Source organism: Streptopelia decaocto (assembly GCF_964273445.1).
Source record: "Streptopelia decaocto genome assembly, chromosome: 2".
Lineage (NCBI taxonomy): Eukaryota > Metazoa > Chordata > Aves > Columbiformes > Columbidae > Streptopelia > Streptopelia decaocto.
In genome coordinates, this window is record NC_138655.1 from 64,519,568 (window position 1) to 64,543,898 (window position 24,331).

Consider the following 24,331-nt stretch of genomic DNA (forward strand, 5'->3'; position numbering starts at 1 on the left):
TTTTCAACCTTTTTAATGTTGAAATGCTAGAATGAAAGTATTTTCTTCCTTAAAAGTCTTTTTTGTTTTGTTTTGTTTTGTTTTCCTGACTTCTTTTACACCGTTTTTCCTGTTTCTCCACATGTAGGCACTGCAGGTTGAGGACTTGCTGCTGAAGTTACAGCCAGACATGAAAACAGATTTACTGAGTGGTGTTCAAAATTTCCAGATTGATACTGCAGAATTTTACAAAGATTATGATGAAAAGTAGGTGACCTGTGGTGCAATAAAATTATGCTTCATTAGGGGCTGTTCAAACATGGTGTATCAAAAAGGCTTCAGAAAATAAACACATCACAGCCTCAATGTGTATAAGACAGCTGATAAAAAAGCCTAATTTCAGAATAAGATGAGCAGATACTGTCACAGATTCATTCCCATAATTTCAATGTTGGTGAAATTTCAGAAGAGTTAATAGGTTGGGGAAAGAAAAAATCAAATTCTCAATCCAGATCCAAATATAAAGCTCTAAACTCAACAAGACACTTAAGCAGATATTTATTGTTAAGTATGTGAGTAGTTCATTGAATGTGAACGGAGATTCCAGTTCTGGGTATTTCTAAGTTCAGTGAGTATCACTCAGTCTTACTTTTCCGCTTACTTTGGCTTTTTAAAAAATTTAAAATGTGGAGTATGTGTGCTTCATTGGACACTTCTACAATAGCAACGAAGAAGGGAATACCAGAATTTGGCTTGCCGTGATCTGTTATGGTTCTAGGGCAATACACGCACAGAGTGTGATTTGGCAATGAAGTTCATGTCAGCAGCTGACTCTAGACATGCACAGCACACCTATAGCCCATGGGCAGCGTCAAGCAGCTTTATGTATAGCCTCTGCAGGCTGCCTTGCTGGTATGGACAGATTTCAGTGCACACACAGCTCACACACTCTTGGAGGGCCTTGGATGGGCCTTAATGTGTACTCTTCTCCTAGGGTAGCTGCTTTTGCACTGGTGTTACAAACAAGGTGGTCCAAATGGTAACCGGGTGTTTGGCTTGAACCTTGGCTTCACCAGGAGAGAAACCTCTTGAGGGCATACCAACAGTGCGTTTGAGTGCATGACTTAAGACTCCAGCTACAGACACAAGGTGAATTTGCACCTGAAAGGAACCTGCTAGAGCACCAAGTTCCCAGTGCGGATGTCTGCTGTTCTGCTCTCAGAGTTGTCTGGAGGAATTAATGGGAACACCCTGTAGCTGCCACCAGTTGTAGGGACCCTGAGAGCATCCCCCCTGCTGGAGGTTCAGCTGCCTGGGCTCTAGGCCAACTTAGAGCTGATGCATCTGAGCGGGCTTCCCCCTTCCTTTGGTGACAGAGCACTCCCACACAGTTCTGCTGGGAGACCTCGGGAAGGCTGACACTCTTTCCTAGAGGATCTGCTTTTAAACTGAGACTTCACTGCTTGGCCCCCTGACCTCTGTCGCAGCCATGCCTGTGCCTGGCCATGGACCTTACTGAGCTGAACCTGGATTCTAATGCACAGACTTGCTTCTCAGACTGATCTCAGGGCAGCCTGGTAACCGCTCGACGGTGTCTCATCCTGGTTACCTTCACTAGACCTGCTCCTGGCCCTTACTTGCTGACTCACCTTTCCTGCTAAACCTTGATCCTGTGTTATTAATGTGGACTTGTCTAAAGATCTGGGCTCCCGTTTGAACCTGACTTACCATCCCCTGGCCTGCCTTGCTCTCCTTGGTCAGGTACTGTGGGACCAAGCCCTGGCTGCCTCTGCTGACCACATTACTTCTGTCATCTCTAGGTTCCATTTTCCTTGCCAAGCGGCCAGCCTGCACTGCTCTCTGATGCCTGTGTGCCTGTATTTGTTTCTAGAAATAACCATGGCACAATAGAAGACAATATACTTGTGGTTCTCATCCCAAAATATTATGGTGCAGCCAAGAAGCAGACCCAGAAGTGAGAGCTGGGGATTACATTGAGTTCTCCAGCTGAGATGTACTCATTAGGGCAAAATAATATTTTTTCTGTTATTTTTTCTGAGTGCTTCATTATGATTCTAGTACCAACTACCACAGCTTTCCCCCCTGAATTCTATACCTACTGTCCTTCCATTTTTAAGAATATAAATGAAAATAATCCTTAAAATGTATTTTACAGAAGAAATGGAAAAGAAAAAAAAAAATCTGTAGATCTTGTTAGCTGTTTGTAACATACGTAGTAACCCAGATTAAGTTTATTATTAGAAAATAAACTGGTATTTCTTTCAGGGTCTACTCAATATGTCATGTTGGGACACTGAATATACTTGCATTTTCTCTCTGCATTTAGTGTCTTTTGTGAAAAATTCTAGAAAAAAATTTAGAAAATATTAAATATTGTTCAGTAAGTCAGGTCTGGGTTCTGTTGTGCTTCTTTGTGAAACCTGTATGATTGATACTTGCACTGATTTTTTCCAGGGGCCCCAGTGTGGAGAATGTTCCTCCTCATGAAGCCAGTGACAGATTACAGATCTTTCAAGCCAGATTTGATGAACTATGGAGGAAGTATATCTCTCTTTCTGCTGGGGAAGAGTTATTTGGTCTTCCTATAACAGGTAGTTTCTCAGGGAATATGGATGCCTGGTCCTAGGATGTTAAATTTTTCTTGTGGGTCCTGCTGAATGCATTCAGTGCTGGATTCATTGTAGAAAAAAATCCTTGCAGTAAAATGTTATTGTCTTTCCTATGAAAAGCAGCTATGTGAAACTGGCTCTCAGTCTGTACATACATAAACATCAGGTGGAATAATGTTGCACTGTTCTGTGTATCTCGGGCTCCAGCTGCCTAGCTCTCTTGCTTTTTTCTGTCCAGAACTAAGTGCATCTCCTGTCTGTATTTTTCCATGTCCAATTTTGGGGACTCTGTCGCCCAAAATACTCAAGTTGTCCCTGCTGAAGATATATAATGAATTCCCTTGGGCTGTGCAACTGATCTGTAATATCCTTGTGCCTCCTAGTCAGGCACACTTCAAGTTTGGAAGAGAATAAAAATCACAGCAGAATGTATGATAGACGCTTTAATTTGTCCATACTAAATGCAGTATATTTTCCTATCTGAAGACATATACAATAATCATAATATATTTAACTAGGAATTCCCAAAGACATGAGAGAAACTAAACAAAACATTTCCATTAAGGAGGTCCATTTTAAATACTTTTATTGTGTAACATGTTCTATATTTTTATTTTGAAAGCACAACCCCCATCTCCAACCTCTGCTTCTTAAGTAACTAGTGCAAATTGAGATGGGGGATGTTTTAGTTCTTGTATAAAACTATAGTATGTTCCTTTGCCATTTCAGCTACTTTTTCAACATTATCTTCCTCTCAGAGAGGTGCAGCACCTCCCTTATGAGACTGCATCTACTGTTATAGACGAATATTTATAAAAAGCTCAGTAATCTAAACAATTACGGTGCATCAAATTCTGCTGTTCTTACATAATGTAACTGGAAAATTTTGTCTTACTAGACACTGTCTAAAAGACTGCAAGTCTGATTTCAGACATTTATTAAATACCAATTTTAGAAATCGATTTTTGTGTTCATGAATACAGTTGTACCTAATTAACATTCACAAATGTCTTATTTTAAAATTTCAAACAGAGTATCCTGAACTGCACAAAATTAAGCGTGAGCTTTCATTGCTTCAGAAACTTTACAGTCTTTATAATTCAGTTACTGCTAATATCGATGGATACAATGAAATGCTTTGGCGTGATTTAAATATTGAAAAAATTAACAATGAACTTCTGGATTTTCAAAAGAGGTAAGTTATTTTTTTGTTGAAGTGCATACAATTTTAATTTCTCAGCTTTCTGTGTTAATTATCTTGTGAAAATTGCCTTGAGGGGCAAAAATCGGTTGGTTTCTTTGAAGCTTAGTCTTGCTCATGTGCTCAGCATGGCTGCACTGGTTGCAGACAGGGGCGCAATGTGCACCAGGTGCGTGACCTCACTTAGCGGAGTCTGCAAGTCCCTTTAGGCTTGTTGGGATATACTGACACGGAAGGTTGTATCTTATTTAACAAATTAGGTGCATAAACCTGTGGTGATGTAATTCTAAATAACCTTCATAGCTGATCTTCATGTATTACCTTCTTAGTGATTTAGTTTACAGCTGATTAATTGTTAGTCTGTGCTATTAGACAGAAATTTGATGTTATTGTCTACCTCCTCACATTTGTATGCATTGAAATTGTTATTTCAAAAGGACAGGTAGCCACACTAAATTCTGAGGGCTTGTTTACAAGGTCTGAGAGGAATAATGCTTTCCACATTGCATGCAAAAGAACTGTTAGGTGAAACCGTGCTTTGCTGAAGTCAGAGGAATTTTTCTACTGTGGTGGTAAAGATGCACCTTTGGTTTTTCAACAGCCATGGCTGGGTGTGCAAGACTTCTGTGACCCACGCTGTTACTTCTCTCAGAGGCAGGGCCTCATGATCCAACAGGATTTGCATTGTTTCCCCTTTGCTGTCTTTGTATTCTGATGCCTGGCACTGGAGTATGGACAGTTGCTAGAAAAGGAGAATTTGATTACATGCAACAGAGTCTGTATGCAGGCCTAAAGTATTTTGTGCATCCATTCCTTCAGAGGAGCTATCTGTACCAGTCTCTGATTTACTTTTAATGGGAATTACAAAATATACATGAGAACCAAATTACATGCGAAAATTTGAAAGTAGATGTACAATATTTTTATCCAGTGCATATCTATTGTAAAAAAGATGTGAGCTATCTCTCTGTTTTCTTTCTTCGTTTATTATTTTTGTATAAGTGTTTTCTTTACCTCTTTACACAGTGGGTCTTTTCACTTTCTCAGTGAGTTCTGTCGAGACAAGTTCATACTCAATATAAAGAGCTTTCTCTTCTGCAGAGCCCCTCTGCTGCAACAGCCAGTGTGTGTGTCTCTGCTTCATCAGATAGTTCTGGTCAGCTTTTGGTTTTGGATTCTCCAACGTGACCTGAGAGATAGTTCACTTTTTGGCATTATTCAAGAGACAGAGATCAGATCTGTGTTTTTCATCTCATCCCAAATCTTTGGGAAGCATAAGAAAACTTACTTGTGCTCAGTCTTTTTAGTCATATGGTATTTTGAGCATGTCACCATTTTATCAGTGTCCATTTCTGTACACAATGAAGGAGCGAGGTGGAGATTTTCTTATTTTTCTGGAAAAAGAAGAAAAGAATGATCTGTCTTCTAGTCATTAATTTGAAACAAAATCCTCATTTAAAAAAATAATAGTAAAAATGAATTTACACAAAATATGTATACTTCCCCATTTGGACAATATTTGTAAGTCTTGATACCATTTCAGTCGAGTTCTGGAACTGCATCATCATTTTTTCTATAGTTAATGTCATTTTACAGGTTGGTAGGACTCTCTTTATGCTTCCTTATCCTGGAACTCTGAAGAAAGCCATTGCATGACATGTTTTGAAAATTATGTCGTTCTTTTTTTACTTCATGTGTGACTTTTCTTTTTTCCTCTGAAGTGTTGATCTGTATTTGGAGCAAGGTGACCACCAATAGGCAGTAATTTTTTTTTTTTTTTTTTTTTTTTTTTTTTTTTTGTGGAACTCTAACCCAGTACTATCCTTCCTAGTCTGCTAGCATTATTGCATCCAGCTATTATGATTAAAGCTGGAGAAATGTAAACAGTGTACAGAAGGGGCCTGCAAAAATTATTCAGATGGTATGCTGTGTTATGAAAGGAGCAGGAATACTGGAAGGGCAATTAGTGTTTTAGTGTAATTGCAAAGATATGCACAGTTCTTTACTGTAATGGGGTTTTTTTGCTACCCCTTAAAAAAATGGTACTATAATAGAAAACCTAGAATCATGAAAAGAAGAATCACAAAAATAACTGTTGGTGAAAATAAAAAGAGATTAAAAGGATAAATATTTAGAGAAAATGCATGTGGTAGAGACCATTATAGAAGTTTATAAAAACAGCTAGAGAGAAGGTTCCCTTTATGTTTTACTATAATATATTATAAAGGGAATGTCAGGAAATTTGAGGAGGAAATTTAAACCTGATCAATGGAATAGTTTTTTACATAGTATGTAACTCATGGACCTTGCTGTTAGAAGATATTACTGAGACCAAGACAAAGGAAAAAGGTATCTGTGTTAAAATAAAAAATAAAAGTAGTTTTCATTACCAAGCTAAGAGATCACTTTTCCAATTGCCAGCCTAAGACAAAGCTTGTAAGAATGTTATTTGTTCTGCCTCAGCATAAAAATAGCCAGGAACTGCCTCTTAAATCCTTGTCTATACATGTCAGAGTATACTTTTTCATTCCACAATACTTTTCTCTAGCATATTTAATACTATCTATTGTTGGATTCAAGAAGAAAGACTACAGAGATGATTGCGGTGCCGTGACAGTTTGCCTGTGTTTATCAACCTATTAGCAGAAAGCACTGAAGAATTCACACATGCTTCAGTGTTGTGTGACAGATCTGTCTGATTTTGAACTGCTGTTGGTCTTTGGGCCATAGCTGTGGAAGACTAAACTTGTTAGAAGCAAGTGGAGCTGTGGCAATTCACAGTACAAGAGATTTTTCCCTTTTCCTATTTTTTAATGTGAAATTGTACAGAAATGAAGGTTTTTCTTTAAATTTCTTTCATACAAGCGAGGTGTAAAATAGAACTTGTTTGACTGAAACAGAAATATTTTCCTGTTTCCAAGCAGGTCAGTTTTGGTGTAGGATGTACTTTATTTTGCTTGAAAAATTATATGTTGTTTAACCCTTTTTGCCCTTTACAAAATTGGGTGCACTTTCACACTTTAATTAAAACAATGACACTGTAAAAGCTTAAGTTCAGACATGGGTTTGCATGTGAAACTAACCTGTTTTAATTCAAACTGAAATAAAAACCAAACCTTTCTAATGTGATTTTTGCTGTCTTTAGCATCGTTTCATGCTTGCAGTTAGAAACATTCAGCTTATGTTGCCAGCTTGCAACTGGATCTTTATTTACTGGCCCACTAACTGAAAAATGAGAATACACTGTACTATTAAGTTGTGGATTGTGATTATTAAGAATTAAATATTTCTTCTTTTTTTGTGCCTTTTAAAGAATCCGTAAGTTACCGAAAGCTTTGAAGGAATGGCAAGCTTTTCAAGACCTAAAAAAAAAAGTTGATGACTTCACAGAGAGCTGTCCGTTGCTTGAAATGATGGCAAACAAAGTATGTTCTGCATACTCATTTGGAGATAAGATTCACGTGAAAAACTCTATTGAAGACTGTTGTATGACTATAAGATGCTTTCCATAATTCTTTTTTATAGATAAAAGCAGTTATATTTCTTGAAAAATCTGGTTAGGCTTAGTTATAGAAAAGTAAAACAAAAGTCTTCATAATGTGATTAGAAGAACAATTAATGGTTTCAATGGAATGGAAATCAAGACTCTTGTATTTGATTAGCAGATGTAGTGCAAGAGCATGTGATGATTCTAGTCCTAAAAATAATACAATTTAAAAAAATCTTCCCTAATTCCTATGGACTTTTCTAGGCAATGACGTCACGACACTGGGAAAGAATTACACAAGTGACTGGACATCACTTTGATGTTGAGTCTGAAAATTTCTCTTTGAAAAACATAATGGATGCCTCTTTATTAAAATATAAAGAAGATATTGAGGTACATGTACATTTCTGTTTGTTTTTAATTAATAACTTGTGGTTGTGGGCTCTGCACTTTTGGACTCCTGTTTCTAGTCAGCTTTATAATATTAAAAATGTTGGCTTTACTTGGAAGATTTTTTGAAGAATGGAGTTTGGTAGCTAGTATTAGTGCTGATGGTTAGTTTATTTCCTTTTTATTCTGGAGAAGGATTAATTGGATAGATGGTATTATGCTAATCCTTTCATAGAAGGAATTCTGTTATTTTAAAAGCAGTGTGATACTGTCGTGCTTCTGGTTTAGGGTCTGCCTGCTTTTAAGTTTTTCTTCCTTTTAAGTGACTCATCAGAGAGAAAAAATAGTTGATGTAAGTCTGATCCTGTTAAGTGTTTGAAATCCTTGGAACACAGTAGAAGTGGAGGATATAGGATTAAAGGAGAACACATTTTTTTGTATTTCAAAAGTGATTCTTCACAAGAGCAGAGAGCGGTGAGAAGACCTGTGTAATATGCGCAAACTACAAAGCTATTGCCTCCTTCATTTTGGGGACAGTGGTCATCTAGCAAGTGCATTAGCTTTATCCTCATTACCATTTGATAGAACAAATTTCTAACTTCAGTTCTGTTGTCACTTAGCGAAATTTGTGGTCCCTCCATAGTAGTGACCTGATTTGTCTTGTTCCACAAAGGGACACTTCTAAGACAAAAACATGACATCAAACCTCTGCTGTACCCAATTTCCAAACAAGAATTTAAGACATATGAAAGGTTCAGAGTTGATAGCCTTACACTCAAGGAAAGACTTTAAACCTGTGATGGAATCCTATATATTTCTGAACCTGGCTTTGGGATCCAATCTGAATAGATGCTCCTTTTCTCTCTGATGGAATAACCAATTTTATGACAGTCCTGTCCTCACTGTCTTCAAGAAGTAGCAGGTGTCATGTTGTCCAGGTACGCTCGATTCTTGGACTGTTTATTGGTTTTGATTGGTAATGTGTATTTTCCTTAACCTCCCAGAAGTTATATTTGACTTCAAATTTTTATACATTATTTACAAATTCTGCCTGCAGATTCAGTGAATGAGTGAATTTTAAAAAGTTTAAGGTGTTAGTGCCAGTGAAGATGGGAGTATAGCCCATAAAATGTTTCAGTTACAACTAGTACTGTAATACAATCTAGTTTGTAATGTAATAATTTTGAGGTGTTTCAATGTATATTTTTATTAGTTGGAGCTTACACTGAAATCTAGATCTAGCCAATCAATTTTAGTTGTCTTTATAAGTGTTCATCATATCAGCCATAGAGGAATGTACTAGTTGAATTTTACACAGGATATCTGCATCAGCGCTGTTAAAGAAAAGGATATTGAAGCAAAATTGAAGCATGTCATCGGTGAATGGAGTACTCATGCTTTCAGTTTTGGCCAATTCAAAACTCGAGGAGAACTCCTGCTGAAAGGATCAGACATATTGGAGAAAATAGCTTTGGTGGAAGACAGCCTCATGATATTGGGGTCGCTCATGAGCAACAGGTACAAAACTTAAGAAGTGTGCATATTTCGTCAATCTAGTCAAACCCAAAAGTAAACAATTATCATCTTAGGTTCTTTTTCCCTTTAACTCATGTTCATACAGGTATAACGCACCATTTAAGTCCACTATACAACAGTGGGTTCAGAAGTTGACCAATACTGCAGAGATCATTGAAAACTGGGTTACGGTACAAAACCTCTGGATTTACCTCGAAGCTGTGTTTGTTGGTGGAGACATTGCAAAACAACTACCTCAAGTATGTTGATTTGTGATAACAATATATTAATGGTAATATGTTGTATGAAGAGATTAGCCACATCACAGAGTTTACTTGCCAACACATATAGTGCATGTGAGTTTTGTGGGCTGCACATAGACAAGTCAGAAGAAGTTTGCCAAACTGTAGTCTGTCTGGTTGAACTGCGTAGAACTTGGTCAAACCTACAGGAGCATGGCTATTTGTAATTCAGGTTCCAATGTTCATGTCGGCTTGCAATACTAGTGAATCGTATCATAGCACAGGGCTCAGAAATACTCAACGGTACAAAACTGATGCATCACCTCTCCCACATGTGCCAATGCCCCTTTCTTTTTGTGTGCCGATGTTTTTAGGTTCTAAGTTATGTAAGAATACAGGGTGTTTCAGAAAGATGGACCCAATTTCATCCAGTGTGTCATTTCCAATTGGGTCCATCTTTTTGAAACATCCTGTAGAATGGCAGATATTCTCTATTAATTCTGTACTTGCTAGGACTCAGTATAACTAAGTCCCAGAGACAGATGCTGCAAGGTTTGGGAATTTGCACGTGTTAATCTGTATGAGCTAGGGCACCCTCTTTGAAAGGCTATTATGACCTCCCTTGATAGCAGCTGCAAAAGAGTTAAGGAATGATCTGACTTCCTGCAGGAAAGAAATATCAAAATGAGTTATCTTCTTTCTTGCGTATCCTAATGAGAGGTTTTCTTGTAGTTCTAACACACCACAGTTTAGCAGCACTGGATCAACCAGTGCTGTAAATTAGCAAATGCATAATTATTAGGAAATTATTAAATATTAATTTAGGCCACGTATTTTATAACTAAAGGCTTACAATTTACAAAACTAGGATTAATTTTTGTAAGTAAAGCCTTCTTAAGTATTATTTAGGATAACAATATATATATATTTTTTTTTAGTTCATAAGATATGTATATTTTAAAGTTTACTAGAGAATTAATAAGCAGTTTTTTCAGATAGTAAATGCTGTGGCACAGCTGAAGCATTTGATAACTGGTAAAGCCATTTCTTATAAGGATGATATTATACATGAACCAGTATTCTGGAAAAAAGCAAATACGTCGACTGTCTTTAAAGGAGGAGGAGAAGGAACAGCTTGGTGGAGGAGTAATGATAGATGAGTGGGCTTAATTACAATTCCTGGATGAATACTACAAAAAATAACTGTCTATAAGCATCTGGAAGTTAACAAGGAGATGAGTGACAGTCAATGTATAATTGTTAGGAGCAAAACTTGTCAAACAAATCTAATTTATTTTTAGGGTGGACAACAAACTTTGTGGATAGAGGAAAAACAGTAGTTGCCATATATCTTGATAGGCTTTTGACACTGTATCTCATAGTACTGTCAGAAAACGAGTCCTAGATTGCTGGTGTGTAAAATGCAGGCAGAAAAGTGGAATGCATAGACAGCAGTAACTTATAACTAGAATATTGTACCTGGTTTTGGCTGAAGAAACAAATAGACAAATTTGAGAGAGCATAGAAGATGATGATAAGAATGAGGAACCATGCAGGAAGGAAGATGTACAAGAAACGATTCAACAAACTAGGCTTGTTTGGCTTGAAGGAGAGGAAAAACTGAAGAGAAGATGTGATAAGTTTTTAAAAAAATAAGGGGTTGCTCTCAACAGGAAGAAAACAATGTGTTCTCTGTATCTGTGAATATGATGAGAAGTAATTGGTGTACACACAAGAAAGATTAAACTTAAAACAGAGTCACCAGAAACAAAGGTTTCCTAGAGAGGCTCCTGAATCTCCAGCCTCGAGCATCTCTAAAGACAAGGCAGACAGATGTTTTTCAAAAGTGGCGTGCGTATGATCCTGTCTTGTGACAGGCAAATGGCTTTGGAGGGTCTCTTGAGATGTCTTCTAACTCTCAGGTAATTTAGGATCCCATTAACATTTCATTTGTTGTAGGTGAAGAGAGAGTTTTTGAAGTCAGTATACCTAGTGCAGAAAAATATTTATTCGCCAGCTCTCTATATTTGAGAATTTGTTTCCCTTCACCTACAATACCTTACAAGTGCGACAGTTTCAGAGTATTGTGGTTTTGTTTGTCAAGTATTATTACTAACAACTTACTCCTCATAACCTGTGTGGAGCAGCCATTATATGACATTGTTTATTGCTGTCAAGAAGACTTGTCATTTCTGAGGGGGCTGCTCTTTGACTTTTCTGGTGTGTTGTTGGAATCATTTTATGTGGACAATTTTGGTGCCCAACATGAAGTAAAAGGCATTTCCAGAGCTGTTCCATTGGAGTCTTTCTCTTGCAATTTGAACTCTGGTCATTATAAGCACTGATCATTATAAGCATGCCTATAAATATTCATACATTAGTCCTACAAAGACGACTTGAATAGGAAGCAAAATATTAAATTGTTACCTTGTCTCACAGAATTCCTTAATTTTTAGAATTTGACAAATTTGAGGAAGAGCTAATGCATTTTTTCATGTATTTCAGGAAGCCAGAAGATTTCAGAACATTGATAAATCATGGCAGAGAATTATGCATAGAGCCCATGAAGCATCAAACATCGTGCAGTGCTGTGTTGGAGATGAGACTTTGGCACAGCTATTACCACATTTGCTGGAACAATTGGAAATCTGTCAGAAATCACTGACTGGGTATTTGGAAAAAAAACGGTTACTATTTCCAAGATTTTTTTTTGTATCTGACCCTGCTCTTCTGGAAATCCTTGGTCAAGCATCTGATTCCCACACTATTCAGGTACGAGTACTAAGGCAATAATGTTCTTCTAGTCAATAAGAGTGAGGACCATGGATTATTTCATTGTTTAGTTGAGAAATTTTCTTACACTGATGGAAAGATTTACAGAATCTTCTAATACAGGATTTAAAGGCAAAGTAAGAATGTGATATCAGATCAGTTTATGGAGCTTTCTTTTTTTCTGATTCTATTGTAGGCACATTTATTAAGTTTGTTTGACAATGTTAACCGAGTGGGATTTCATGAAAAAAACTACGACCAGATTTTATTCTTTGAATCTCAAGAAGGAGAACAGGTCAATATTATTGAACCCATTTTAGCTCAGGTAATGAAAGTATATATTGCAGTTTTTCATGACTTGATTTAAAGTAGATTTATGTTTTAGAAACAAACAGTATCGCATTATGCTATTATTTGACTAGCAGAATGAAAACCTTCCAATGTGAGCAGTAAGAGCAAAGGCCAGAAAGGACAAGACATTTGTGTTATTCTGTAACAATTACTTTACCTGTTTTTTCAGCAGTACTGATGTGAAGTGCCAAATCCATCTCATGTCTCTAGAAGGGCAGTGGAACAGGAGGAGAGGAATCTTTTAAAGATTTGAGAATAAAAAAGAGGGAAACGGAAGTATGAAGGACTGGGAAAAAAGTCGTGTAGGGCTTTTACTCCTTGTGAATTATTCATAAACTAATCCTCTAAAAGTATTTTCTTGTTTATTTCAGGGCAATGTGGAATTCTGGTTAGGTCAGCTGCTGAATGGGATCAGGAAAACAATCCACACCATCATTAGGCAGGCATCAATGGCCATTAGCGATGCAGGATTTAAGCTGTATGACTTTCAGGCAATGTTTCCTGCACAAATAGGACTTCTGGGAATTCAAATGATCTGGACCAGAGATGCAGAGAATGCACTGAACAGTACCAAAACAGACAAAAAGGTAGTATTTAATGAATCTTTGGGGATTAATTAAAAGCATTGTTTGGAACAGTGCATATTGTGGAAAGTTAAAAGTAACATGTAGGAAAAAAGCACAACATACTAGTTAAGTAACCAGAATAACAAATAAATTAACAGGAACACAGAATAATAAAGAATGTGTTAAGAGGTCACACCTTTTCACCATCCCCCAGCATGTGCTTTAGAATTGTTCCTGACTTGCGGTTTTCTGTATTGTTCTGTCAGTGCAGTCATCTTGGGATGGGACAATTTGTCAGTTTCGGAATACAGGGAATCTTATCCTATTACTTACCCCATAACAAATTTGGAAAGAAATGAGGGCTCCCCAAATTTGGGAAATAACTGTGCTTCATGGGTTTTGGTCCACTATAACAGAGTCTATTAGATTCTTCAGGTGGTGAGCTCTTATTTTTAGGGAAAGGAAAGAACAGAAGCCATTTGAGGAGTTGCTGGTTTAATCTCAAACAGATAACCGTTAACACCAAGGTGTTATTCCGAACAGTGAATCTATGAAGGAGGAAGGAGAGGATGTGAACTAAAGAGCTGCAAATTACTATTAATCAAGAATATACAGTGAGACTAGACGAAGAACTAGTAACACTGTCCTACCATAAAAATAAATGCAGGGGAACAGTACCATGCTCTACTTTGATACTGAATGAAAACAAAGACTCTAGACTACAGAGAAGGCCACTTAGTGCTACATTTTCTGCATTTAACAAAGTTTTAAAAAGGCATGGACCTACTTTTGGTCCTCTCCAGTTCATATACTGACTAGACTCAAGACTCTCTTGCATTAACTGCAAAACAGCTTCTGTTTACTTAGAATGAACTCTGTGTGTTTGGGGGGCAGGGAGGTTGTTTAGTTCTCCGTTAGTTTTGCAGTGTTTTCAGCATTTTTTTTCTCGGCAAACAGTGTGAGTTTTAGGCTTTGCATATATTTACAGAAAGCTGGTGTGACTGTTCTCTCACACATTTGGAAGAGGAATATATATGAGCTGCCCTTTCTGAAATTTCAGTGCTTTATAATGTGCTGTGTACCAGGAACATCACCAGCAGAGGCTGAAGCTGTTTACCTAAGTTAATATTATATAGTCGGTATTGTATTTTGTGGAATTTTGTAACAGAATCTGGTGCCATGAAATAAATTATTATTTTAGCCTTGGCATCTAAAATTACACTACATTTTCCCCCTGTGATAGATCTCCAGGTTCCTGTTCCCCCTGACAAGCAGATACTGTTTGGGCTGATGTAAAATACCCAAAATCAGAGACTGATGGTTCTGAAAATATACAGGGATGCAATCAGCTGAAGATGTAATGTAGAGTAGAAGGAGCAACAACCTTGTAATAAAACCTTATTATGTGATCTGCTCATCTAGATATAACCATATTATACTTCGTTGGGCTAAGAATGCAGACATGGAGGGCAGTCTGCAAATCCATATTTAGGATTCCAAGCCTAATAAATACAAAGCAGATCTTAGATGCCAGGGGCCCATATGTTTGCAGGTGCTTTTTATTTTTTGTTCTAAACATTGGAAGAACAAATGATGTTTGCATTAATATGGCTGTTCTTGTTGTGTGGAAAAGGTAATGCACACAACAAATCAGAAGTTTTTGGAACTTTTAAATGATTTGATTGACATGACAACACACAATCTGACAAGAATGGAGCGCACAAAATATGAAACTTTAATCACCATTCATGTGCACCAGAAGGATATCTTTGATGATTTGGTGAGTTTTGAAGATCTTTAATGTACTTTCTATAGGGAGGTTTTTGCACATATAAAAAAATTATAAACAAATTTTATAATCAGTTCTCTCTGAGCAGCTATGACATTACTGCTGTGATATAGCATATCAGATTTAGTTGTATTCATATAGATGTCATACAGAGAAAAGCGTAATTTATATATAGGTATGTTAATAGATACAGACTTCAGTTTTTAAAATGATTGGTACCCGTCATGCACCACTGTAAGCAAAAGAGTTTAACTTTTAACATTAAATTATTATCTTAAATTGAAAATTTAATACTTGAAATGTAAAAGGAAAAAAGTCACTTGAGTATTGCTATCAATCATATGTATGATTTCCAGCCAAGCCTATATGCTGATTTAAGGTAATGATGATTCAAAGCTTAAAGCGGTGAGGTTCTATATATTTGAAAACGGTACCAACAATAACCAGAACAAATATTTTAATTTCTTTTTGTAATTGAGTTGCATCAGACTTACTTTAGATAAGTATATTGAATGCATGAAACTATAATAATAAAAGTGGAAGTAAAATAACTTTCAAAAGGCTTGCATGATGCAAACATCAATAAAACAATATTGCATAGTTTAATTTATGCATATATGTTAGAAAGTTAAAAATTAAATGCATGTGTAAAGAAAGACAGAAAATCCTAAAGAAAAAGAGTGAAAGTTAGAAAAAAATAGCCAGCTTCTAAGATAGGCATGGGGTTTTATCCTCCACCTGTCATTTTTAATTTATTTCCATAATTATTTTCTTAATTGGACATTTCATTATCAATTAATTTAATGTCATATTAATAATAAAATTAAATCACAGAAAATTGGTTACATTTAAAGGGCCTGTATGTGAAATAAAGGGGGGACAAGTCCAAAACTGGGGAAAGAATTTCTAATTGTTACATGTAATACTATCCTTTTCTCTCAAAACATTATATCCCCTGCTAAACTCATCCTTTTGTGGTTCAGAAATAGTAGAGGGAAGTGGCTGAAGAATCCAGAACCTCCTGTTTACCCTGCAGCGTGTCTGCAAAGCTGATAACCAGAACTACATATTCTGTAAGAGGACAGTGGTTTTGAGATCAAGTGTCAAATAATAATGAATCAAGATCTATTAACATGCTGCAAATTTGTATGTGGCAAGTTCATACTGAAAAATACACCCCAAATAAACAAGCATGTACACATGTATTCAATATATTCAAGCATTGTCCTTGATTTAGTTTTTCTGTGAGTAATGGCACCAGATATCATGCAGTACACTGTACATAATATATAATAATAATATATAAAATATATAATAATATATACATTATATATGTAATATATATAACCTGTATTGTTATTTAGTTTTTTATGAAGTTTTCCTTCACTGTTCTTCAGTATCTTTGTAAGACAAAATTAATCATCTCTGTACACAATTCAGAGGAAAATCAAAGTGGTCAAAAGGTTCAGAGCATGTCATAGACAGGTTTGAAAAGATAATTCTGGATGTCTTGGCTCCTGACAGGTTCTGTGCTTGTTCTTCCTGCTCTTGCATTTATGCACAGTAGATTTTTTTTTAGTATGGAATTTCAGATGAATTTGTTATACTGTTTCATTTCTGAATTAATGATTTTTCTTTTCCCTTATAGGTCCGTATGAACATTAAATCTCCGTCTGATTTTGAATGGCAAAAACAGTCTCGATTTTATTTTCTTGAAGACTTGGATAAATGCGTTATCCAGATCACTGATGTAGAGTTCACTTACTGCAATGAATACTTAGGCTGTACAGACAGGCTTGTTATAACTCCCTTAACTGACAGGTAGTTATAAAAAGAATGCAGTGCATAGTGCTGGAGCTAAGACTTAATTCCTTTGACTTAATTCCGTTACCTTTCATGAGTCAGGATTCTCACTTTGATTGCACTCTAGTGCTGCAGTATCGATGGTGAACAGCAGAGGCCAGTGCTTATATATTCAGCTGGCAAAAGCAGGCACCCTTAGGAGGGGTCTCGAATTCTCTCTGAGTGTTTGCTTGAGCGATGGTGCAGTGGTAAGCATCGAAAGGCTTATTTGTGCTAGAGGTAAATAGAGCTTAACATCATACTCTTCACCAGCCTAAACAGAGTGGATCTAAAAACAATATATTGCTGCTTTCAGTAAGCTAGCAGTTGCATGAGAATTTGGGGTTATGGCAAATGAATCATTTTAAGTCACCCTAGAGGAAAAAGCAGTAACTCAGGACATAGCATTGAATAACTCGGGCCAATGTGGTTTTAAGCCTGGCCTATGGAGAATTACAGGACTACAAACAGAGAAAAAGCTCAGAGGGCAAAATGTAAGGAGAACTTTTTATTGCTGGAGTGTTAGTACGAACTCCACTAACTGCATATTTTCCTAAAGTGCTTGGTAGTGCTTCAGCTAGGCAAGAGGCAGACGTATTTGCTTTGCCAGAGCTTGTTCTTTTAAGCGTGGCTAGGAATGTCAAAATACTGTGCATGTTCAATCGTTTGGTGTGTGAAGGATGACTGCTGGCCACTGAATTAATTTTGGAATTGTCTTTGCACTCTCTGTGCTACTAGATTTTATTTGCTAGTGAAGTTTCAGGCTTTTGCCAATTTCTGAACCAAAATTATGCCCAGTGAGCTGCTTAAGAGAACCAAAACCCTGTGCTTGGGTACCTGGATATTGATATGTAACACACATCTGCCAAATTCTGTGTTATGTACCCTACTATTCCTATGCTTTGTAGACACTGCAGCAGTAACCATGCAGTTGATTAGTGGGTGTGGCAGTACTAACACGCAGACAGTATTTTGTCCACCAGGAGAGACAGTATCAAGAAAATGCCGTTTCAAATTTGTTCACAGGATTAAAATGCAACCTAATTGCTTAGGGATTGATTCAAGGTGCTATGCTACTCAATATTGAAAACTAGTGCAGGGTGACAGTACTGAAGAGAAGGAGTCTTTTGAATGAGTTTAAATGATAGTAACAACAGCAAAAAAGAACAGGGGTATCTGTCTTTGGGCAAATGTAGAAGATTCAAACTGAGCTGCAGGGATTGCTGGCTATCCACTGTTGTATACCGGAAGAGTATTTGAAGCAGAGATGTTTTTCTAGTGTTGGCATGGGAAACTTATGTACCTAAGCAGTGTTGTGTAAGAACAGATTTTATTCCCCTTATAGGCTTTTTCCATTTTAATATTTTTAATATTGCTATATGGACTTCTGTGAGCTTCTCACAAATGTCAGGTGATGATATATTTGCTTTCCATTAATCAACTTGAAGTCAAATGCTGTTTGGCTAATGATTTTGTGTTCTGAAAGATTCTCAAAGCACATGGTAAATACACACTGGCAGTAGTACGTTACAGTAAGATAATGGGACTGGAATTGAGTGCTCCTAAACATCATGTCAGACACAGGCCATGTCACATGTATATAATTTGTCCTTACCTCATTTTCAGTAGCAGAATTGCTAGGAGTGGTATTTTTACTGTGTTAACTGAGTGCCTGTTAACTGATAACTGAGTAATAAGGTGCTAAAGCATTATTATTGCTATTATATTAGAACAAGTATTATTTTATAGGAAGTGATACTAGCTGGTATCATTTGGGTCTTTTCAGTGCCCATTTTATCTCCCCAGATAGATCATAAAGCTATTGAGTTTCACAGTATTAAAATGGGCTTACTGGGATTTTGGAGCATTGTAGGATAGAACAACAGTCTTCCTACACCCTTCAGTAGTCTCCACACCATCTGGGGAGGCTGAGACTTAAACCTGTAGATGTCAGCCTAGGATGGAGCCTGAAGCAGAAGGTGATCCTAGGATTCATGGATCCCTCCCCTTCTTCATTTACCATTGTTGGGTTGTTAAGCCTGGAGGAAAGGAGGCTGAGGGGAGACCTTATCGCTGTCTACAACTACCTGGAAGGAGCTTGTAGTGAGGTAGGTGTTGGTCTCTTCTCCCTAGTAACAAGTGACAGGACAAGAGGAAATGGACTCAAGTTGCATCAGGGGAGGTTTAGATTGAATATTGGGAAAAAATTCTTCACAGAAAGGTTGTCAGGCATTGGAACAGGCTGCCCAGGGAAGTGGTGGAGTCACCATCCCTGGAGGGGTTTAAAAGGCGTTTAGACGAGGTTCTTAGGGACATAGTTTAGTGGTGGACTTGGCAGTGCTAGATTAATGGTTGGACCTGATGATTTCACAGGTCTTTTCTAACCAAAATGATTCTATGATGTATGATTCTATTAATCTTCCCTCTTGTCCATTCTCCTTCTGGAACTCAAACCCTCATGTGATTGGCAGCATTGCTTTGGTTTGACATGCTGGTAGGGAATCGGCAAGAACAGAAGCTGCTTCCAGCCTCTGTGCCTTCCTATTGCCAGACCAGAGAGCCCATCTTGTGTGTTCTGGGGAGAGAGTAGGAGGATGGGAAAACAGGGAAAAACCCCTTCGGTCTGGGTGTTGCAGTATAAGACTTCAGTCATGGAGGGGAGAGCATGTGATTAGAGTGAGAAAATGGTGGTGCTGCGAGAGTTGGCCTGTGGGTTTCCTGGGCTGTTGCACTCATTGCGGTGCTGGACCTGCTTTTCTGTAGGTGCAGCAAAGGTGGTAGCTGGTAACTCAGCTTCACAGTGTGTAAAGGAGGTGAGTGAGGACTTATCACATGGAAGCACAACCCTTTCTGCCCTCTTCCTGAGCTCTGTATAATGCAACTGCTGTGGTTACATTAATGGACTTCGAGTAATTAAGAATAGAAAAAGATTAATAAAATTCTTTGTTCTATCTCTAGGTGTTACATCACTCTGGCACAGGCCCTGGGCATGAGTATGGGTGGTGCCCCAGCAGGACCTGCAGGCACAGGGAAGACAGAGACAACTAAAGACATGGGCAAATGCCTGGGCAAGTACGTTGTTGTTTTCAATTGTTCAGACCAAATGGATTATAGAGGGCTTGGCCGTATCTATAAAGGTAAGAAATAATCTAGTTTGTTCATTTTGGTAAGAAATAATCTAGTTTGTTCATTTTAGTAAGAAATAATCTAGTTTGTTAATTTTAGAGTCATAAGTATTTGTAGATGCTCATCAACTTTTCCTGATATTTGATTTTTTTTTTCCTTTCCTTTTTCTTCCTGCATGCTTTCAGGCTTTTTTTTGGTTTTGTTTTTTAATGTTCTTGGAAGGTGTTTCCTATCTACGTCTTCTTTTCCTTTTCCCTTTCAATCCTTTCTACTGATTTTCTTTATGCCTTTATCCCACCCATGCCAAAGGGAGAAGATATTTAGCTCTCCCTTGCCATTTTTGTAACAAGCAAGACAAACAAATACAAAACTCAATGGTGTTGTGCAAGGAGGGAAACATGCAAAGTGGTGTCGTGTCTTATTTTGAACTCTAGAATTTTTTGGGAAACGAGATAGTGGTCAAACTCTGATAACTTCTCATGATAAGCAGAGCTTTGAAGTCAGATTTGCAAACAGTGATCAGGTGATCCAATATCTGTGGACTCCATTATGTCTGTTTTCTTGTACATAGCTACTACTGGTTATATGGTTTGGCAGACCACAGAATGCCACCATTTCTGTGAGTGGTAGACTCTTAAATCTAACACAAGGTATCATAAACATAATTTTCACCATTGTGATATCTCCTGAATGTTAAAACGTAACCTGGATATCATTTTTGGTTTTAATTCAGAAGCCAGCAGAGCTGGCCAAGATTTTAACAGAAGTAGCTTTTGTCTTTGGGTTTTTGTTTAAGAGTTTAAGAGCATCCAATTAAGCTTTTCTAATGGAGATAGAAAGTCTGAAAGGTATGTGAAGTTTGAATTAAGGTGATTTTGTATTTAATTGTGAAAAGATCTTCTGTGTTTCAGTCTTATCTCTTCTGTGGTCATACTGGGTTTGCCTGGCACTGAATTAGATCAAGACCAATAGTACTCATTTGGGAAGAACTGAGTTAAGAGCAATACTTGTACTGACTTCACTGGACTACTGTTCTTCCTCCTAATCCTTTTGTTCTCTTACAGACATTTTTAGGCCTCATTAACTTGTTAACTTCCTTTAATTGCCATATCAAAAAGAGGGAAATGAGAAGAAGTAGAGCAGAGAAAGAAGGGAAAAAATGATTTAAACAGTTTGACAAGTTTTTCTAATCATGACTCAGAAGTTTTTTAGCTGTCTGTGCATTCTGCAGAATGACCTGCTTCTCACTAATCAAACACATTAGCTCCAGTTATAGGAACGGGAATATAGATAAGGAACATTTCTATTCTCCCTTCCTTTGCCTCAACCAGCCTCCATCCCGTGTTCCTCTGAGCCATGACAGGAGAGACATACTGAGCTTTGAAAAGGCACTGGTGTCTCTGAATTTCTATCTCTCCCTCTCTCTGAGGCATCCCCATGTCTGTTGCCTTCCCTCCCACTGGGGATTTCTCTAGGTGGGGCTGCAGGGAGGGGCCAGCCTGGAGCAAGCAGGATAGCTGGAGAAAACAGTCAAGGAGGCACTGCTATGAAAAGAGGAGATACAGTGCTTGCTGTAGCCCTATCATTTTCATACCAGGAATCTGAGGTAGTGCAGTAAATATAGAAGCAGTGAATGGTAGAGCTAGTGACCATTCTTAGCTCTTGTGGGAGTTTAATCCCCAGTCTTGAACTGGTCCCATGAAGAGGCCACTCTTCTAGCTAGAAGTTCTGCTAATGTCACAAGAATGGAAAGTTTGATTACAGTCTTCATTTAAGGCATTCTCAAGGGCAGAGAGGCCCTGAAGAAGGATCTAGACAAATTAGAGAACTGGACAATCACCAACCACATAAAGTTTAATAAGGACAAGTGCCAAATTTTGCACCTGGGAAACAGCAACCTTGGCTGTACATGCAGATATTCAGAAAAGGTTCTTCCCCCAGAGGGTGGTGGAGCACTGGAACAGGCTCCCCAGGGAGGTGTCACAGCCCCAAGCCTGACGGTGTTCGAGACTGGACAACACCTCAGATACATGAACTGTGGGGTTGTCACATGCAGGGACAGGACAGGAGTGGGACCCAATGATCCTTGTGTGTCACTTCCAACTCAGGACATTCTATGATTCTATGAAGGTGTTAGGCAGCCTTTTAGCTAGTCTTTTAGCTTTAGCTTTGGTCTTTTTAGGGGAATGCAGGCATTCACTACCTTGGAGAAGGCTGAAACTGAATCAGTGCTCCTATGAGCAGTGAGAGCAGAAGACAGGTTTCATAGTATCTCGTTACATTATGCTGGGATGTGGTTAAACTTTCATAGAAGCTAATGACTTCTGTACTGAATATATTGTGTTATTGCAGCCCTTACCCGAGGTAAATACTGTGTTTATAACCAAGGGCAGATCTTCACATGTCAAGAGGGAAGATAGTGATCAGGAGCTGGTGACTGGGAGCTATGGAAAGTTATGGAAAGCTGCTCATTGAAATAATACCAAACAAACAGAGGAATGTTTCTAAGTTAGAAACTGAACTGGCTGTGTATGTGAATACCTTCAGTCAAGGTCACAAGTTTCTCAAAGCACCTCCTAGATATTTGGGCCAACATTTAGTTTGCATATCTTTTATTGTGTGTGCAGACTTTCAGTGTCTCAAGTTTATTTTACTCATTGGTAATAAACAGAAGAGGGTTGGGGCCAGCTTGCTGTCTAAGCACGAATATGCTCATAATGCCAAGCACAGTCATCTACAGGGTCTCTGTTGCACCTGCAGTCACCAGTTCAGAGGGGGAAGCTTTTCCTTGGAGTGGATTTGTCTTTGATTTCACCAAGCTGTAGCCTTTTCCCTCTCTGCTCCTTCTGTGATAACATTTGTGGTTCTTTATGGTACCACCTTTTTTCCTGACTTCTTGGTGATTTAACTTTTTTTTGTGTTAAACTGTTTGTGACTTTTGTCCGTTCAGACATCTAGCCTTTGTATCCTTGCTTTGTTTCTGCCTTCTTATCCTGAGGTCTTTGGTAACTTACTCTTTCTTGTTTCAGATGGAATTATAACCACAGCTTGGCATTTCCTTCTTTTAGTAAAGTTGGGCACAATTTGTGTGTCTAAGAACATCATCTGAATTTTAGGGTTCAGCTTTCTTTGTTGTTTTTCTGTAAGGTGACCATTTTCCATAGAGTATTGTCATCAAATGCAACAAAAGCTAAGTAATACTGTATAATGTGTCCTTGTTATCTGGCTATCTCATTTAATGGCGTGCTGGTGTTCACTATGAGTTAGAAAAGATGCTTATAGAACTCAAAAAATTGCTGCTTAGGTGATCATGACACCTATGACTGCTTTCCTCAGCCAATTTTCTAGTGGGATGGTGGCTTACTTCTCAGAGAATTTCCCTGGGAATTAGATAATAGAACCAACTGAATAGGTGCTGAATAGGGTGATTTTTTTTTCATCATTCATCAGACTGTTGTGTGTCTGGGAGGAAAAGTAAGATGCTGTTCTTACAAAACTCATTGATTCTTTCATTTGTGAAGGTCACCAGTTGCTTTAGACTTATTTTCACAACTTGGAAGGCCCTGGCTTGGAATCACGATTTTTATGTTGAAAAGTAAGATATTTGCTATTTCTTGAAGAGTGGATATACTGAAGTTGGGGAAGGAAATGAGCTCTTTTCAGTTTAATAGGAGGAGCAAAGTGAGTTTAGAGAGAGATTCTTTGATTTGTATGAGATCTTTAATGAAAAGTGTAGTTCTTCACAGCTGTAGAAGCGCTTTCATGCAGACTGATAAGAAAGTTCTCATGAAACATACTACCTATTTTAGTTGAACACATTGAGAAATTCTTCAGAATTCCACATGTGCACGATGAGCTTTGTACTCCATCACCAGTGTTTCTTCTTCCAGACTTTTCACTTAATTTGGTGTTGTGGGTCAACTTATCAGATAATAGCAGTGAGGAGAAAAAGAGGGTGTAGAGGTGGTGTTGTCATGTCTACAGCCGTTGTTTCCAGATTTTTTCTGCAAGGAAAATAAGTTCGATCTTCACAACAAATAAATAGAAAAAATATTAATAATATAATTACTAATACAATATAATTAATAATATAATGCAGTGTAATATCAAAACCAATATCTTGTATACGATAAAATTATAATTTTAGGTTCTCTTGGTTGGCTCAGAGCTGAGGTTCTGTCTCCCTGTTTGCCTGTCTTCCTGTCTCCTTTGTTTTCCTGTCTGACCCCGGCTATTCACAGACAGATGGTCTAGTCAAGATGTCCAAGGCCCAGACTTTCACCTTTGATAGTTTTGTTTTTGAAATTTGAACCAAAAAGTAGATTCAAATGTAACTGGTCATCTGAATTGGACCAGAGGTAACCCATGAAAGTGCAGGGAAGCAAGTAAGAAGCTGAATTTTCGAGTTTTCTATTATATCAAATTCAGTGTTAAAATTGCC

The 24,331-nt window shown here is 37.7% G+C and overlaps 1 protein-coding gene across 1 annotated transcript in view; it reads left to right on the top strand.

Moving 5' to 3' along the window:
- Positions 1 to 24,331, top strand: part of LOC309436282 (dynein axonemal heavy chain 5-like) — a 168,884-nt gene that overhangs the window by 38,363 nt on the left and 106,190 nt on the right. Inside the window, exons 30-42 of the mRNA XM_082045351.1 lie at positions 128 to 246; positions 2,455 to 2,591; positions 3,642 to 3,804; positions 7,124 to 7,235; positions 7,562 to 7,690; positions 9,006 to 9,205; positions 9,309 to 9,462; positions 11,950 to 12,216; positions 12,413 to 12,541; positions 12,939 to 13,154; positions 14,767 to 14,913; positions 16,571 to 16,743; positions 19,723 to 19,901. Coding sequence (XP_081901477.1) covers positions 128 to 246; positions 2,455 to 2,591; positions 3,642 to 3,804; positions 7,124 to 7,235; positions 7,562 to 7,690; positions 9,006 to 9,205; positions 9,309 to 9,462; positions 11,950 to 12,216; positions 12,413 to 12,541; positions 12,939 to 13,154; positions 14,767 to 14,913; positions 16,571 to 16,743; positions 19,723 to 19,901 — 2,125 coding nt within the window. The remainder of the gene's footprint in view (positions 1 to 127; positions 247 to 2,454; positions 2,592 to 3,641; positions 3,805 to 7,123; positions 7,236 to 7,561; positions 7,691 to 9,005; positions 9,206 to 9,308; positions 9,463 to 11,949; positions 12,217 to 12,412; positions 12,542 to 12,938; positions 13,155 to 14,766; positions 14,914 to 16,570; positions 16,744 to 19,722; positions 19,902 to 24,331) is intronic.